Genomic DNA, 18,834 nt, shown 5'->3' on the forward strand with positions numbered 1-18,834 from the left:
ATTCCTCCTGCGCATCCTTTCCTTCCACTCGCGACTCCTCCGAGCCTGAAGGTGGCGCTCGCTCCCGACAACCTTTCCCCTTCCCGCCCATGTGCTTTCCACTTCCGGGGCATAGAACCGAGAAAGGGGCGGGGCTTCCGGCCATTCACAGCGCGCTCCTGAGGGAAACGCCACTCGGGGTTTCTCTTCGGCAGCGTCGGGAGCGGCCTAGTTTTCGGCTGCCTGCTGCCTGTGGCTGCTCCTCCTCCGCGCTCGGTTCCCTTCCGTTCCCCGCTCTCCTTTTCGCCTTCGCCCCGGGGGAAGCTGCGGCCTCAGGTTCGCGCCCGACGCCTTCGCCGCCATGAAGCTCGTGAGGTAAAAGGGCGAGCGCGTGGCCGGGGAGGGAAGAAGGGGCGGGAAAAGACGTTGGGCAGAGGCGGCTCGGGCCTGGGCGCGTCGTCGGAGCTCGCGCGGCCGGCGTCTCCTCCCAGGCGCCCTTGCGCCCCCCTCTGCTGCTGCTGCTACGCCCCCCCCCCCAGCATCACCTCAGGCAACGGTCTCTTCCCCCCCCCGCGCCACTCTGCCTTTTTCCCGCCTCTGGCCTTTGTCATATAGCAGGTGTGGACGGTGGGGTGTTGCTTGCTTTGGTTGTTTTTTAGGGGTGAGGTGCTTAGCCTCCAACACTAACCCGATAAACATAGGGACGTCCTATTCCTTTTTTAATTTTTTTTTTTAGTTTTCCATTACAACAATCCAATACAGTGGTACCTCGGGTTATAGACTCCACTAACCCAGAAATAGTACCTCGGGTTAAGAACTTTGCTTCAGGATGAGAACAGAAATCATGCAGCAGCGGCAGCAGGAGGCCCCATTAGCTAAAGTGGCACCTCAGGTTAAGAACAGTTTCAGGTTAAGAACAGACATCCAGAACAAATTAAGTTCTTAACCCGAGGTACCACTGTAATAGCCCCATCATAACAATGCCAAATCATAATACAATTAATAATACCAATCACTGAGATGGCAAATTAAAACAATTTAGGTGCCCCCCCCCACGTGCTGGAATTAAGAGTTTGATTATTTTCTTTGTTTCTGTGTTCCAAAATCTTTGTTTCTGCATTCCAGAATCTTATAAATTTCAATTACGCTCCAGTCCAAATATCAATCTGGGACGTCCTATTCCGTAATAATAATAGTCATGGTAATACAGTCATACCTCAGGTTACAGACACTTCAGGTTGCATTTTTCCAGGTTACGGCCGCTCCAAAACCCGGAAGTACCAGAACAGGTTACTTTCAGGTTTCGGAGGTGGCGCATGCACAGAAGCCGTAAATCGTGCTTTGTGCATGCGCAGAAGCACCGAATCGCAACCTGCGTGTGCGCACGGATCACGTTCACAACCCGAGCATCCACTGTAATAATTTCATTATTTATACCCTACGCATATGACTTGCAGTTGCCCCCGCCGCTCTGGGAAGCTTCCTTTAAAAAAAATAACACTTTACCTATGCAGGGATGTCTTCTGAAGGTTGTATAGCTACTTATTTCTTTGGCTAGGGGGATGCACAACTCCATGCCCTTCAATATTTATCCCATGAAAATAGGGACATTCTGTTCCATAATAATAAGAGAAATAATAATTTTATTACTTATACCCTGCCCATCTGACTGAGTTGTCCCAGCTGCTCTGGGCGGCTTCCAAAATGTGTGTGGGGGGGAACCATAATAAAACATTAGAATTTAAAAAACTTCCTTATACAGGGTTGTCCTCAAATGTATTCTAAAGGTTTAGTTACTTTTCTCCTTGACTCAGGACAGCAGTCGCATAACTCCATACCCTCCAACATTCCTCCGATCAAAATAGGGGCATCCTAAGGAAAACTGGGACATTATGGGATCAAATTAGAAACCAGAACGGCTTCTGTAAATCCAGGACTGTTGCTGAAAAATAGGGGCAATTTGGAGGGTCTGGAGGTGGGGTTGAAAGTTGGGACCCCTAGCCCCAAATGAATAAATGATAATTTGCAGTGCTTCCTCCCCCCTTTGCAGCTTTAGGTTATGAACCTCCGTGAGACGTATGGATGAAGGGCACTGTACAAATTTAGTAAATACTGTAATAATAATCAACGAGTTGCCTAATAGAAACTGTTCTCTGGGCAGCAGTAAAACGGCTAGCACTAAGCAGGATCCTGCATGGTTTCAGGTGGGAAGGGGGAATCCCTATGTGTTGAGATTCCTGCATCACAGCGGGTTGGACTAGGTGACCCTCAAGAGTCCCTCCCAATTCTGTGATTTTAGGATTCTCTGTTTAGTAAACTGGAAAGGAGGAGGAAGAAGGAAATTGTAAATTAATCATGTCCAGCCAGCAGTGGCGCAAGAATAAAATTAGTTGTGGACAGGCACAAATCAATCTTCAGCAATTGATCCAGTTAGCACAACAACAAGAACCTGCTAATGATAAGCCAAAACTGGCCAGGTTGCTGTAGTTTTGCAGAGACTAATAAAATACTGCTGATAACAAAATAGGTATTTTTAAAGGCCTGGGAGAATATTAAATCCCTGCCTGGTGCTGATAGGAGCCGAGGTAAGCCTTTCCAGGGGGAATATTCCATAGGTGGGGGCACTGCAAGAAAGGCCATCCATCCCACTTGTAACTTGTCTTCTAGGCTGCTTTATGAGGGGACATTTGGAGAAAGGCCAGTTGATGGACTTGTGGGGGGGTGGGCCAGGCTATCCATAAAGGTAAAGGTACCCCTGCCCGTACGGACCAGTCTTGACATACTCTAGGGTTGTGCGCTCATCTCACTCTAGAGGCCGAGAGCCAGCGCTGTCCACAGACACTTCCGGGTCACGTGGCCAACGTGACAAGCTGCATCTGGCGAGCCAGAGCAGCACACGGATCGCCGTTTACCTTCCCGCTAGTAAGCGGTCCCTATTTATCTACTTGCACCCGGAGGTGCTTTCGAATTGCTAGGTTGGCAGGCGCTGGGACCGAACGACGGGAGTGCACCCCGCCGCAGGGATTCGAACCGCCGACCATGCGATCGGCAAGTCCTAGGCGCTGAGGTTTTACCCACAGCGCCACCCGCGTCCCCTATCCATAGGGGAGGACAAATTGCACTTGTTGCACTGCTCTCCAGAGCACCTGCTTCTGCCCCTCCTCTTAATGGCACACCCCTCTTTACTTAAAATTGTTCTGTTGCAGCTTTCTCTCCAAGGAAGTGGTGAGTCCTTTTTCAGGGCAGGACGTTCTGGATGAAGTGATTCAGGGGAAGGACCCCCTTCTTGAGAGCAGGGGGGCGGGATTGCCACTGCTGCCTCTGCATTACCAGTAGGAAAACAAAAGTAAACCAGCGATGGGTGTGCAGTGCATTGCCCTGACTGTATGCAGGGCCCCTTGAAACATGGATATCAAAACAGTCGTCCTGATTTGACGTACCATGGAGTCAGCATTGGATATGAGAGTTTAGATGCTCTGTGCTCTCATAAACTTCCACAACTGCCTCTCCTTTTTTAAACCATATTCACTTAACTTTAATTGCTGGACTGGAGAATCCCTAATTTCGACAGATAGGTCTCATTGGGACTAATATGAGGAGCTGATTGCCTGTCATTAAGTTATCCACTGGCTGGTGGGGTGCTCCAGAAATAATTGTGCATTTTTAAAATGTAGCAGACAAAGGTCTCTATAATTTTAGCACTTGTTCATACCAGCGCATTGAGCTGGAAATGTTATTGTTTCATTTATGCATTGCAGGTTTCTAATGAAACTTAGTCATGAAACTGTAACCATAGAACTGAAGAACGGAACCCAAGTACATGGAACGATCACAGGTATGGGATTTGGGATATCTTAAATGTTCAATTCCTTTTGTGAAACATTAGGCAGTTCTAGTCATTCATTTAAATGTTTGATTAGTCCACTTTTCTCAAGAAATTCAGATATGCTTAGGTGCACCATCCCATCTTCTTACCCAAAATCTGTGAATCAGGTTAGGTTAATGAAGGCTACTCTACTGGGTTTCATAGCACACCAGAGGGGAGGTTTTTCCTTATTGAAATCCAGTGCATTGAAACTATATCACACTGGCTCTTAGAGTATGCATTTTTTGCTCTGCTATAATGGTTGCATGGCTGATGTTAAATAGAGCTAAGTGATGGGGGGGTGAGAGGTGGTTGTTTAATGACTTGTAACTTGCCTAGGTGGCATCTGTCTGTATATATTGACATCTTCACTTATATCATCACCAGAATAAGGGAAAGGGATAATGCTTTGAACTATGAGTGCATGCGTTAGTTATATCTAAGTACTGTTGCAGTGGTCAGAGGTAATAGTGAATTACCTCTGCACTGACTGAATACTAAAAGGGTCTGGATGTCTAGGCAATGCAGATAAAATGATTTAAATATAATTAGCTGTTTAGGAAGTGTATTTTTCTTCTGGTTTTGAGTATCACTTTTTCTACAGCTGTGCTATGGTGACTACACATGTAGGACATTCATTTTGCTTTCCCGCTGTAAAGCACTTAATGTCTCTTAGATGGCATGGGAAATGTAGTACAATACCTTATGCTACTCTCCATTTAGGAACTCTGTAATTATTAATATAAGTCTCTTTGAAAACAGTGTAGAAGAAGCTTCCTGTTCTTTGTTTCAGGAGTGGATGTCAGTATGAATACACATCTTAAAGCTGTAAAGATGACTCTGAAGAACAGAGAACCTGTCCAGCTGGAGACGTTAAGTATTCGAGGCAACAATATTAGGTATTTCATTCTGCCAGATAGTTTGCCTCTGGATACTTTGCTGGTGGATGTTGAACCAAAAGTCAAATCCAAGAAAAGGGAAGCAGGTTAGTGATTTGATTTCAAACCACCAAGAATGTATTTGCTGTCTATACATGAGCACTTCAATTTGCCCTTAATTGCAATATGAATTCTAATGAGGGGCTTGGGGGGGGGGGCGGCAGTGGCTTGTTGTGCAGGAGGGAGCCAGGAAAGCCTTGTTAGACAAGCATATGACTGGATCTAACTCTGATCTTTTGTGGCACCAACAAATCCAGATGTTACCCGTTTCATATTGCCAGGTTTAAAATTATTTGGTAGGGAGGGATATGAAAATTTTCATGTTGAACAATAGAGTTGTTCATATTACACTCAGAAGCCACCAGTTTCCTGTAGGCAAAATTCTTAATTCTGTTGCTCTTTAAACAATGAAATCTACTGGAGGAACTAATCTGTTCTGGAATCTATCCTTGTCCCCAAAAGGAGATGTGGAATTTACAGACTTTATTCCTGCTTAGCGTATTTATTTGGGCTTTGACAAAAACTGCAGCAGTAACCTGCCTACTTGTAGTGGCGCTCACAACACGTAACACATCTTTCTGAGTTCTTTAATGAATTGATTTGTTATCCAAAGTGGGAAACAGAACAGTAGCTGTATACCATTTTGCAACCAAGTTACTAAGATTACTTCAATAAAAAGTTAAATGATAGATGTTTTGAGTCCAAAATCTGGCATGACCTTTATATACTGCGATTCCATGTTTCTGAAGGAAGTTTTTTGTCTTTGTGTTCAGTTGCAGGGAGAGGACGTGGCAGAGGACGTGGGAGAGGCAGAGCACGTGGCAGGGGGAGAGGAGGTCCAAGACGATAATTTCTTTATAGCCACTAAAAATGTCGGGCGACTTTGGATATTTTTTGTACAGGTTTTGTTTCATTGTCCATTTTTAATAAACAAATGTGGGAAATGTTGTGTCAGTTAAGGTCAAGTTATATACTTCAATCTTGCTGGAATTTTGATTATACATGCCTTTGTAACCTCTAGTACTGTTCAACCCAAACTTTAACTTCCTTAAATTGGTATATACTAAAATTTATTCAAAATTCCCATAAAGATATGGAATGTGCTCATTGTGGTGTAGTCCTTATTCCCGCCACATAATCTGTTATAACGAAAGACCTTGCATTTTTTGTGTTTTCAACGTTGCTTGAAATTACATACACCTTCAGTTTCAACTAATATTTTGAGTATATTTCTTTTAAGTTTTTGCCTGGAAGAATGGATGTAGGCTGTTAAATATTAAATCAGCATTTACATACACTGGTGAATTTAATTGAAAGGAGTTTGGCATAGAAACTGCATTACTAATGGAAAAACCTATAACTTCCGGGAACTTCTAAATTTCACACCAATAGCTTTTTGAATACGAAGTACTTTTTCAGCCTTGCTGATAAATACATAGATGATCTATGCGTAACCTACAAGCATTTGTTAGAAGCCTGAGAACATCCACTTTCGTTTTTAAAAATGTTCAGCTTTTACTCTTTTAGAGATTAAAACTTTGTCAACACTTGATCATGGTTCAGGAAAAGAAATTCAGTAAAAAGAACACCTGACTTTTTAAATCTCTTGTGGCTTGTCTGGACTCATGTTTATCCTATGGTTGAAGGTAATGTTAAAAATACTGAATAATGTGGCACTATGTGCTACTGAGAACATTAGTGCACACATTACCTTGCTATAACTAAAATGTCCAGTCTTGAGTTCCCCAGCTCATGAAACAGCTCCAGCGTAGCTCTTCCTTACTTTTAACAGCCCAACCCCACTCTACTTTAAGGCATCTCTAGAAAAGTGGGGAAATTCAGTTGGGTGATACATCTTGGAAACTGCTCTTTACATTGCATATAAACAATGCTAGCTGATTACTGAGCTTATATCGCTTCTAAAGAAGCCTTCAAGCACCTACTAAAATATAGATCCCATGAATAATACAAATAACATGGTCACACTGCATTATACATGGAAAAATTATTTGTGCACGTTGCAGCTTTCTTGCAGTGCAACCCTTTCTTCCTGTACTTCAGATGGAGTAGGAATACACTTCTACTAAAGTGAAGATTGCTCAGAAGAAGGCAGAGTGAATTGATCAATATATACTGTGCACAGTCCAAGGTGTTTGTAAGCCACCATGTTGCATTCATACCCCTCAGAGACAATCTTAAATCTTCCATCTGCTATAGGACAGTTCTCTTGACCATTCATTGGTAAGACAGTAGTAAAATTCTGCATGCTTGTTAATGGTTGCAAGTTATTGCTGCTGTAGTCTTCAAGGTGGTTTGCAAAGGTTGCAGCTGTTGATGGCGTTCTCATAAGTCCAGAGCTAAGGATTTGTTCTTTTCATTATAAAAGTCACTAACGCTCCCAGTGGTATGCACAAAGTGGAGGCTGCGACAAGGAGCCCAATAACTGCTAGGGCCCCACTTGGATAATCTTTTGTAACCAGCTGACCCTGCAAGAGAGAGAGGACCAGATGTAAAACAAAAGTCTGTTAATGCAGATGTGTGCTACTGTGCAAATTAGTGGGAGGCACTTTTTTCAGAGCTTACCCTGCATTGCTTTCAAAGTGAGCACCTCATCTTTGATGCTTCCTAGCAGAAATACTTAAAACTGAAATTCGTTTCATCTGACCACTGCATTTGAAAAACAACAACTTGATAATGACCACTGTTCTCTAATATGCAACATGTCAAACAGCTTCTGTAACATACGTTTCGTATGTACAGCTGTGTTCTGATTTTTTAAAACTAAAACTTAAAAATTACATTTCTGTAGAGATGTTGCAACAAATTACATATTAACTTCAAAAACTTGATTTGGTTAATATCTCATGACAAACCTAGTTTGTCTTAAACTATGGTTCAGTCCTGAACATGTCTTCTTGCCCATGCTGTGCAGGTCTTATTGCATCTTCTCTCCTCCTCCCTCCCAGAGACAGCTCAGACAAAAAGTATGGCTTGTTATTTATTCCTAACCAGTACTGACTTTTCATTGAAAGAAATGAATCCTGATCCAGGTTTGGTTGACTTGACAAGCCATAGCATGGTTTGTTTGAATCACATGGGAGGATGGAAAGTTGCGCAGATTGGCTTAATCATGTTCATGATTAAGCCAATGACATGCAAACCAGCTCTGTCAAATTATAGCTTTGCTCGTTTTGTAAAACTTCAGATGGAGATTTGAATTGTAATCATTGAACCTGAACATATGTATGCTGTGAATTGTTTCAGCGGGGGGGGGGAGGGGACCTTCAAATTGTATTTTATTCTACATGTTCAGCTGCTTTGAAGCTTACTGGGCCTGTTTTTATCAATGCTCAAAGTGGCTGTGGTGTAAGCCATTCCAGAACCCTGGCTGCTAATATATATATCTTTTCTGCAAGAGGACATGAAAACAGCTGCGGTATGGTCTAAAGATAGCTAGAACACTGCTTTCTGTAGATTGTGATTATTTAACTTGACAAGTATTCAGCATGTGTCTCATACTCATACTCTGGGTCTAATAGGGTGATTAAAACTTAACATGACTAAAGCCTATTGAGACCTATTATAAAGGGTAGTTTTCTAACCTTGTTAATACCGTAAGAAACCATTTTGGAATTCTGATTATTTAACGCTTGCCATGAAATTTATACCCTAAACATAGTTAAATGCAGCAGTTGATTTTTTTTTAAGTCACCAATTAGAAGTGCATTCCTCCCACCTCCTACCTGTACTTCTAGCTACGAGTGGGTAAAAATTGCAATGAGTAAAATACCTCTGTTGCATCCCAGGCTTGGTATTGCAATGTCCCTGTTCTGATGTAGTCTGTGATGTAAAATATAAAGAGGCTTACAATCAACACAGGACTAACGAAAGCCCACATAATCTTCCAGTACCAACTTGGTTTATGTCCGCTCATCACAGAAAGGTCTTTAGAAAATCTGTCAAAGAAAGAAAAGCACACACTTAATTGGTTCATTTTTTTTAACGATACATTGTTTTGGATCGAAATTGCAACTGCCAAAGAAAACCAAGTTCTGTGGTGAAGATTGTTGAAATAATGTAGAAGGAATATGGTTCTGGTGTGCACAAAGTGTTGCACAAGTTTGAGGTAACAGCTGCTGAGTCTACTGGGTAAGTTATGGCAATAAAATGTGATCGGATGTTCCCAAGTTCTTACCTTCTGAGTCCATATACGTAACAGACAGCCATGGTTTCCACCAGTACTATAAGTAGCAAGGAGAGAGTAGCTGCATAGTCATTGAAGATATCAAACCAGTAGTTTCCAGCTTCCAGGGTGAATGCTAAGCCAACTAAAAAGTTGATGATGCATACACCTCCTGTAAGAAAAACGTAGTTTGAGTTTAGGCTGTAAATTAAATAAGGCATGGATTTGTGCTTTTGAGATCAGCTAATTTTAGGCTGACTTTACTGCAGCACAGTCGCTTGTTCATAGGCCTAATTTTACATTCCCTCATTAGGACCAAGTGGCCATTTCTGCTACTGAGTCAGGCACATGCTAGTCTTCAGATTCAAGCTGCGTACAGTATGAATTTTAGCATCTCTCGCTGCTTTTGAAGGGAATCTGATATACAGTACTGTACTTGGGCACTCCCAATCCCTTCTGAAAGCACAACAGGGAACAGTGCCAAAGGCAAAGCCATAGCTGCAAAGGAACATTGTTCTTTTGCAACTGCAGATTTACCTTTCCATCACCTTGGTTGACTCCCTTGAAGTCCATTGGGTGCACTTAAGTGGTAATCACCTGATATCATCTCTCTAGGCACATGGGAGGTAATGAACTTGCTGTCAGTCAAAGGAGTAAGAATGGCTGCTGTGTTCCCCAGCATGCTGCCTATTCCCAACATCAGCAGCATAAAGAAATACAGCACTGAGTACAGCTGCGAGACTTCCATGTTCTTTATTGCTTCAGAGTACACTATGAATGCCAGTCCGGTACCCTGAACAGCCTGTTGGAGAGAGAAAACAGAAAATAACCAGACTTGCGGGGAATGCATTGCCATGCAGAAAACAAATGGCGCACACAAAAAGGGAGCATATAATTCCTTGCTGTGTCAACCACTGCTTTCCGTCATTCCCATCAATGGCTTGTACACAAGTTCATCGCAAATCAAGATTTCTGAAGCTCTGGCCATGCGGGTAATAGGTACAGGAGTAGACAGATGGGTATCGCATTGGGAGAGATCCAGCTATCCATCCCAGTTGGGGAGTTTTTGTGTCATTTCACCACACTTGTTTCAGTTACAATAGCTTCCAATTCACTTCCAGGTTTGTCATTCACTCTAAATGCAGAACATCAGCTTGCTTCCATATGTGCAACTCTGACAACGACACATTCCAGTGCAAATTTGGTGGCAAGTTAGCCCCAACTGCAACCAGTCGAACTTAACTACTTAGGCATACAACACATACCTTGTTAACCATTGATTTCTATGGAACTGAGTTGCCACTAAGTGTTGGATAACTCTTATCCAGTCCTGTTACATGTGCAGCCCGATAATGGGAATCCCTTGCATTCTCATTCAACAGGCCTTTGAACATTATGACATGTAAGCAAAATAGCTGTGTAGGTTGTTGCTAAACAAAAATGGCTTGGCACTTCTGCGGTCAGCACTCGCAGCTGTAGGAACATTTGCTGCAGCTAGGTCCCAGGTTGTCATATGTGGAAGAATCTATGGGCAGATTTTTAAGCTATTGCTTCAACGGGCAGCAAAATTAAATGGTGCATGCCATACACAATTTTCACCAGAGGCTCGCTCTGTGTGTGTGTGTGTGTGTGTGTAATATTTATGTCCTTCATTTCTTCCACAGAATGAAAGAAGGCATACGTAGATTTCCTAGGTATTCATTTTTATTTGTTATATTTGCATCTTTCCTCCAAACACCTCAAGGTGGCATGTATGTTCCACCTTGTGAAGTAGGCTACCCTGAGAAGTGACAGGCCACCCAATGAACATTTTGCCTAAGTGAGGATTTGAACTCCAGACTCCTGTCCAGACCTGGTGTGGCATTTGCCCATTCGTTTCAAAATGTGTGTACAGAGGGGAGAGAGGGCTAAAATGTAGACCAATAGGAAAGCCAGAGGCGGAGCCTACTTGTTTATAAAAGGGCTTAGCTGAAGTTTGGGTGTGGGTAGTTGGTTGGTTTTAGTGGGTTGGTTGGTTTGGAAAAGCAGTTGGCAGGCAGTTGGAAATAGAGAGACAGTTAGTGCAGTTGGTTCTTGTGTGAGGGGAGGTAGAAGTGATAGAGACAGGATAAAATAAGACTAAGAAGGTAAAGAGTAACAACGTTTGGAATGCAGTTAAAGTTTGTGTCTGCAATAAACTACACTCTTCTTTGTTAACTTGAGAACCTGACTGAGACTAAGTGATTTACCGGGGAGGATCTGGTTGGTGGCAGCAGATTAGTGGTGTACAGGTCAATAGTCTGTGAGACGACCGGGGGCTCCATACAAATGCCACACCTGGTTCCACACTAACCACTACACCATTCAAGCACTGACCACAAGGTTCTTTCATTGTGTCCCTCGGTTCTCAAAATATGTACCGAGTCAAACTATTTTTTTAAAAGTTGCAGCTCACTGTGTCTAATTCTGCTTCCAAACTGCAGTTCTTAATCTGCGGCAACAGTTCTGCATATTCACTGGGGTGAGTGGATGCCAGGAAATTCTTCATATCTTCAAGATTTTCCATTGTTAATGATCCTTCTTCCAGGTCGAAAAAATTTGTCAGCATCAATATCACCCTGCGCAATAGAATGAAATACAGTTATTTTAAATAAAGCAACAATATTTTGAACAACAACAACAAAAACATATTAATATTTTCCAATAGTAATTTCTGGCAGATGGGGGAAATAGGCTTTTTTTAAAAAAGTGCATTTTAAGAAACACAAAATTTGAAGGAAATGTGATACTAGTTGAAACCAGATACTTCCTAAATTAATTTTAAAGACATTGGGGCCAGATCTGAACTGAGACTAATAAATTGTAAAGCAATTATCAATTGAGTGGTGTCTAAGCAGGCAATTGTTTCTGTTAGCACCGTTATTATAACATTTACTAAACAGTGAAACTGAAAGATCTTCTGCATGGGATCCTGAACCATCCGAGGGCTCTCCCATCACCCCCCCCCCCAGTCAGACAAAACTCAAAAATCATGTGGGATGAACCCATTCACAAAAAAGATTTCAGATGAATGCCAGTCATGTCTAGTAACTGTTAAAAAGAAAATCCTGGAGTAAAAAAACTAAAAATGTGTTGACTACAATGCATTTTCAGGTACAAATAAAAGAAGGTAATTGAATCAGACTCCACACTTACTTGCTCATGCACTTTTCATAGTTGAAAGTTGCCTTAAAGCCATAAATGGAGAAAGTCACAATACTGGCAAATATCGAGGTGGTGCTGTTTATCAATGAAACGATGATGGCATGTCGTTCACAGTTGTTTTTTGGATCATTGTAGCTGGCAAATGCTATCAAGCTGCCAAAACCAAGTCCAAGGGAGAAAAAGATCTGAGTAGCTGCATTAATCCAGGTTTTGGGATTTGCTAGTTGCTCTAGCTGCAAGTCATAAACCAAGAAGATGAACTGTGTAGCATTTTTAGACTTTTATTCATCTTACTAAGATGCCTGCAAGGTGGAATGTTATGACACAAGGTGGAACGGAGAAAGATTCCATCCTATCCAGTTATATCCTGTTACTTTTATGTATTATGTGTTATGATCAGGCAACACCTCTGGTGAATCAGACACGCCTTCCATTTTCTCAGTGTTTCCAGCCAAGACACATAGCCAAACAGCCATTAACATAAGTCCAATTGAAAATGTTTGCTGCAAATGGGCCAAGGAAAATCAATTGCTAAAATGTGTTTAACTCCACCTGAAGTAAAAAGAGAACTATTACAGCCAACGTACAGAAGAAAATGGGGAAGGAATCTAATGAAATGCAAGCTTACAATGCAACAAACTGAATGGGAATGGTTGATCAAATTTGTCCCAGCAGCATTAATTGGTGCTGATCTTTCTCCCTCTTCGTTTTCACACCTTTTCCTATTATTTCTATTTCATAAGCAAATTATAAAAAATACAGTGATGAAACAAACAATGCCATTTGAATTTGCTTTTAAGCAGAAAAGCAGAGATTGAGCGTAAAAAAAGAAAGAAATCCAGTTCTTTAAATATAAGGCCTGTTGGTCTGCTGGGTTCAATGGGACTTACTGCAAAGTAAGGTTAAGATTGCAGCCATAAGGCCAATATAATTAGGCTGGTCCCAGATATCTGAGCATGGTGGGCAGTAAACAGTCCAGATCTGTAAACTTTCCTGAGGACCTTTTTGCTTCTGTCATTACCAATCAATAATATTTAATACAAATCAGTTGTCATAGAGCCAATGTTATGTTTTCCAGGTGATGTAGGACTTTAGCTCTCATCAGAGAGGTAGGACTGGAGCAGTTTTAGTCCCAAAACATCTGGAAGCCACCAGATTGGATCTCCCTGTTGTATAATCTTTTGTAATTAATGTTACTCTGATTCTAATTTTCATGTCAACAGAGCTGCCTCTGACTTACACCAAGGCAGTGGCGTAGCGTGGGGGGTGCAGGGGGGGCGGGCCGCACCGGGCGCAACATCTGGGGTTAGGGCAAATCCATGGGTTAGGGGGGGCGCAAATCCACGGGTTAGGGGGCGCAAATCCACAGGTTAGGGGGCGCAAATTACTTGCCTTGCCCCGGGTGCTGACAACCCACGCTACACCACTGCACCAAGGAGAGGTTATGTGTCGTGCTACCAGTTGCATAAGTTTCCCTGTGTGCATTTATCTTTCAAGAGAATTATATTTCAAAGTGTAACACAAAGCTAATCTCCAATAGATGTCAAATAGCTGATCTCATGTATCTGGAGTAACGGAATTAATTACTATAATAACAAAATACAATACAATATAGATAAAAGTGGAGTTGCCTGTATTACTATCTAGCTTGTGTTCTGTATAGATCAGGGTTTCCCCAAACTTAGGTCTCTAGCTGTTTTTGGACTACAATGCCCATCATCCCTGACCACTGCTCCTGCTAGCTTGGGATGATGGGCGTTGTAGTCCGAAAACAGCTGGAGACCCAAGTTTGAGAAACCCTGTTGTAGATCATATTCACATGTACACTGTTTTATTCGGGCTCTTTGTAGGCCTAAACTTCCATGGTGAAAATACACATTTGTGAAGAACCTGCCTCAGTTTGTATAAACATTTGTCTATAGCCATTTAGGGCATAGGTACCTTGGGTGTAAACATGTAGGTCAGCCCATTCGCAGCTCCATGGAGAGTTAAGCCTCTGATTAAGTATATGATGAGGACTACATAAGGCAGAGTAGCCGTCACGTAAACAACCTGCAAATGAACAACAAAAGGCTTCATTTAGTAGAGCTGTGTGACACACTTAAGCTTTAGACTTTAGGGGTGCTCACGTTACATTCAACAAGTACACAATCTGTGTATCCATGTACTGTACACAAATACACTCGTATAGAGTCACATCTCGCCAGCTGAAAAGCAATGTTTTTTCATCTGAGGGGAATTAAACCCAAAGCTAGTTTGAAAGGTTTTTTACAGATGCTTCTCTTCCATCACTTTTTACTCAGTAAAGCTTATTTCTTCAAGAATAGCAGCAATAATCCTCTTACCTTGCCTGTGTGTTCTGTTCCTCTTAGAATACACAGATAGACCACCAGCCAAGCCAGGACCAGACAGGCTGCTTGCTCCCACTGGATGCTCCCACTCTCCTCGATGGATGGAGAGATGTTGAGGGTTTTTCGGTACCAAAAATACTGTGTGGGTGTTGCCTTCTCGCACTCTTCCACGTAATCCGTGTGGTTAAGATTGAGTGGACAGTTTGCCCACGGCAAAGGATCCTTTGGATGTGAAGCAGACATTATTCTGTACATTTAATTTCCCAAGTACCATGAGTCAGATCGTGAAAAGGTCAGGTCACTGATGGGGAAGGTGATGCTGGACCAAAGTTCCCAGCCTGCATGGCCAGCAATCAGGGATTATGGGAACTGTAGTCCAACAACTTCTGACGGGCAACAGTTTCCCTGCCTGTGGGTTAAGGTGGCATAAAACTTTGTGCAATGCTCCACAGCAATGTGAGGTTATTGTGGGGAGCGGAGCATTAAACCATAAATCTCTTTCTCATTGAGCAAACTTCCTGTAATGCAGTTTTCCAATATAATTATGAAAGACAGGATGAGCGACATGTTTTATAATATGTTCTAATAGTGTTTGAACTATAACATGAGTAAGATGCCATTCGATACTAGATCAACTTCTGATGGTGCAGGAAAATGTCAGTGTTTCAGGAAAACTAGCCTTCTTAAGGAAATGGAAAGCAAACTAACCTGCAACTAGTTCAATTAGACAGTGGCCTAATCAGCTCTTTGAAATCTTCAGCTCTTTCTGACTCTTAAAGGTAAAGGTAAAGGTACCCCTGCCCGTACGGGCCAGTCGTGACCGACTCTGGGGTTGCGTGCTCATCTCGCTTAAGAGGCCGGGAGCCAGCGCTGTCCGAAGACACTTCCGGGTCACGTGGCCAGCGTGACGAAGCTGCTCTGGCGAGCCAGCACCAGCGCAGTGCACGGAAACGCCGTTTACCTTCCCGCTATAAAGCGGTACCTATTTATCTACTTGCACTTAGGGGTGCTTTCGAACTGCTAGGTGGGCAGGAGCTGGGACCGAACGACGGGAGCTCACCCCGCCGCGGGGATTCGAACCGCCGACCATACGATCGGCAAGTCCTAGGCACTGAGGTTTTACCCACAGCGCCACCCGCGTTTGAAATCTCCAGCTCTTTCTGACTTTTACATTCATACAAAACCACATCTTCCAAAAATAACCACCTCCTTTACTTTAAACTCTGGGGTTAAACTCTGTCATCCTTGTTATTTGTATTAGCGATAGAAGCACTCCTTCACAACATCAGAAAGGATGAAAACATAAGGGGGAGAAAGATTGGGGAGAAAGTCTATAAAGTTAGAGCATTTGCTGATGATTTGATAGTAACAACCCAAGACCCGAAGCAAAGTTTACCAGCTGCTGTAGATTTAATTAGAAAATATGGGGAAGTAATGGGGCTGAAAATAAACTACCAAAAAACTAAATTATTGAGGAAAAAACCTCACAATGGAAGAGAAAAAAGAACTTAAATAAAAAATAAACTCTGGAGTCAAGCTGACTGGCAATGTATTCCTATTTCCTATACAGTGGTACCTTGTTTTTAGAACAGCTTAGTTTATGAACAGCTTGGAAACAGAACGCTGCAAACCTGGAAGTAGGTGTTCTGGTTTGTGAACTTTGCCTTGGAAGCTGAACTTGTTCCGCTTCCTGTTGAGTGTGTTCCATTTATAAATTGAGGCCCCCACTGCTAATCAGAGGCTTCCTGTTGAGTCTGTCGGCTGTGGAGTCCCTAGCACCCACACAAGGTGCGAGGTGATATTTGGAGCTTTTGCTATTTTTTCATTTTTGTTTGTGTGGCTTTTTCGCTTTTTTTACTGACTTGTTCTTCGTTTTATGGGACTGAATTGTGACTGTGACTTGTGACTTCATTTCTGTGACTTGTTTTTGTGTCTGTGTGGAACCCAGTTCAGCTACTGATTGATTGATTGTGTGACTGCAGAAATGCACGTAAGAAAAAAACAACTAAGTTTAATTTTTATCATCTGCAATACTGTCTTATTTATTTTATAATACAGTCCATTGATTATTGCTTTCATTTTATGGATCAATGGTTTCGTTAGATAGTAAAACTCATGTTAAATTGCTGTTTTAGGGGTTGTTTTTAAAAGTCTGGAACGGATTAATCCATTTTGCATTACTTTCTATGGGAAAGCACGCCTCGGTTTTAGAACGCTTTGGTTTTGGAAAAGGCTTCCGGAACGGATTAAGTCTGGGAACCAAGGTACCATTGAATTATTGCTATGCATTTCTGGTACACAGAGCAAATTGTAAAAGTATAGCATCAACTCAGATGTCTTCTAGGTGTTAATAGATGCCTCTGCTGCCCGGGTGATTGAAGCACCAATGTCAAAAGCAAATCGACTGCTGGCTTGGACATTGCTGTTGTACATTATTGTACCATGAAATTTCCAAGTTCAGTGACACTGTGCAACTAGACTGCCTCAGGAACATCATAAAACGTGCTCCTTATCATACGAGCAAAATCCAATGTGTGATTCCAGGTAAAATAATCTGAGAACACTTTAACTCCATGATTGCCCCCAATTAGAAAAGCTTTTACAAGAAGATGCATCGATATTCTGCCCTGCTGATCATAAAATGGGTTTCGTTTTCAGCCAAGGCTTCTGCAATGACAGCTGCCAGACAGATTGGTGGAATTTTCGCAATCCTGGAGGGGAGGGAAACCACTGTGTGCAGCACTCTACTGCTGAAAGCATTTTCTTACCCACCTGAAATGAATGGAAGAGGTACCAGAATGCCCAGGCGTTTATAACGTTGTAGTACATAGAGAGGAAAAATGAAACGACGACACTGGCAATTCCTAAAAATAAAAGGAAAACAAGAGAGCTATGGAAATGGGCATCATTTCTGCAGCTATATCTTCCTGCATCAGAACCAACTAATTAACCTAAGGAAGGTCCACACATATTACACTATGTCCTCACATCATCTCATCTAGGTTTATATTTTACTCCCCAACATTTATCTCATGAAAATAGGGACATCCTATTCTACATCAGGAAGGATGCTCAGGAACATAGCAGAGTTTAAATCCTTTGGAACTCAGTGGGACTTAGTTCTGAGTAAAAATGCTTAGGATTGCAGTGCGAGGGCTGCACAGTCTTGACCCAGTTACCTGGGAGTAAGTTCCATTGAATACAGTGGGACTTACTTCTCAGTAGACCGTGTCAGGCTCCATTTACAATAAAGGAATAAACACTCCACACGCATTTCCTAATAAATGGCTGACTGCTGAAGCATTGCACTTAAAGAATTTGAAGTGGATTGGTGACGTTTCCCCCCATCAGAGAGAATCTATGTGTTTCAAAAGCAGGGTGTGAATGTGACACACCATACTGCAAGTGAATCAAACATACTTTTTCTGTCTTTCAATTTTAGAGACATGGAAGCTTAAAACACTGCTTCCGATCTCTAATATAGATGGTTTTGAAAGAATCATATGCATATTTAGTTTTCTTTCACCAGAGGGGGTAAATGGCACCAACACAGGGTGAACTGAGTAGAAGGGGGGAAATCAATATTCTTAAAAACATTCTGGTCTCTCAATATTCTTTTTTTTTAATGTATTTTTATTAAAGATTTTCTTGGTTTACAAAAGTATGTGCAATGTCTCTCTTTTTTCAAGTAACATTTTTTACAGATCCGTTTCATTTCTTGAGACATTAGGAAGAAAAGGGGGGAAGAGGTGGAGGGGGGAAAGGTGGGTGGGGGTGGGGTGGCAATGTTTCTATTTTACTTAATATATGTGGGGGTTTGTGTCAGCGTTGCTTGTGCAGGTTCTCTGCTATTCACTTGTGTTTCTTTGGTGATGAGAGAGGTGGGGTTGGCCTAGGGTGTGGTTGTTCATTTGTGGTTGTCTGTGGTGATCTTTGTTTTCGTGTGTGAGTGAGGTGGGTGGGTGTTTTGGATCAGGTTAGCCATATTGATTTGTATGTTGTTGGTGGATTCTTGTCATTGTCTTGTTGGGCTGTGTATGTGATAAAGGGGAGCCATACCGGGGTGAAGGCGTCTTCTTCTATTTGTCCCCGTGTCAGTTTCAGTTTATTGGTTAATTTTTCTAGTAGGGCTGTTTCCCATACTATTTGGTACCATTGGTCCATGCTTACTTCTGACAGGTCTCTCCAGTGTCTGGTTATGGTGTTTCTGGCTGCTGAAAGTAGGTGGGTTATGAGTTATTTGTGGTGTAAATGGGCATTATTGTCTTGGAAGATGTTTAGTAGGGCCAATTCTGGGGTGATTTCTAATGCTTGCTTAGTTATTTTACATATTTC

The 18,834-nt window shown here is 42.2% G+C and overlaps 2 protein-coding genes across 6 annotated transcripts in view; one reads left to right on the plus strand and one right to left on the minus strand.

Annotated features, from left to right (window-relative positions):
• On the plus strand, positions 1–5,998 carry SNRPD1 (small nuclear ribonucleoprotein D1 polypeptide). Of its 2 annotated transcripts, none has more exons than XM_083578384.1 (4): positions 1–354; positions 3,738–3,814; positions 4,638–4,829; positions 5,556–5,998. In XM_083578384.1, the coding sequence occupies exons 1-4, from the start codon at positions 341–343 to the stop codon at positions 5,630–5,632; spliced, it is 360 nt and encodes a 119-aa protein (XP_083434510.1). In that variant the 5' UTR covers positions 1–340; the 3' UTR covers positions 5,633–5,998. The 2 variants fall into 2 exon arrangements, with proteins under 2 accessions (XP_083434510.1, XP_083434511.1); XM_083578385.1 differs by lacking the exon at positions 1–354 and adding an exon at positions 435–597.
• SLC6A20 (solute carrier family 6 member 20) overlaps positions 5,356–18,834 on the minus strand; it is a 25,681-nt gene continuing 12,202 nt past the window's right edge. For 3 of the 4 annotated variants that reach the window (XM_083578048.1, XM_083578046.1, XM_083578047.1), the window contains exons 3-11: positions 17,272–17,363; positions 14,494–14,721; positions 14,090–14,200; positions 12,140–12,381; positions 11,400–11,562; positions 9,563–9,767; positions 8,978–9,137; positions 8,573–8,738; positions 5,356–7,268 (exon numbers count right to left, since the gene is read on the minus strand). In XM_083578048.1, coding sequence (XP_083434174.1) covers positions 7,140–7,268; positions 8,573–8,738; positions 8,978–9,137; positions 9,563–9,767; positions 11,400–11,562; positions 12,140–12,381; positions 14,090–14,200; positions 14,494–14,721; positions 17,272–17,363 — 1,496 coding nt within the window. In that variant the 3' untranslated portion in view covers positions 5,356–7,139. The remainder of the gene's footprint in view (positions 7,269–8,572; positions 8,739–8,977; positions 9,138–9,562; positions 9,768–11,399; positions 11,563–12,139; positions 12,382–14,089; positions 14,201–14,493; positions 14,722–17,271; positions 17,364–18,834) is intronic. The other variant, XM_083578049.1, reaches the window with a different exon arrangement.

Source organism: Podarcis filfolensis (genome assembly GCF_964270895.1).
Source record: "Podarcis filfolensis genome assembly, chromosome: 12".
Lineage (NCBI taxonomy): Eukaryota > Metazoa > Chordata > Lepidosauria > Squamata > Lacertidae > Podarcis > Podarcis filfolensis.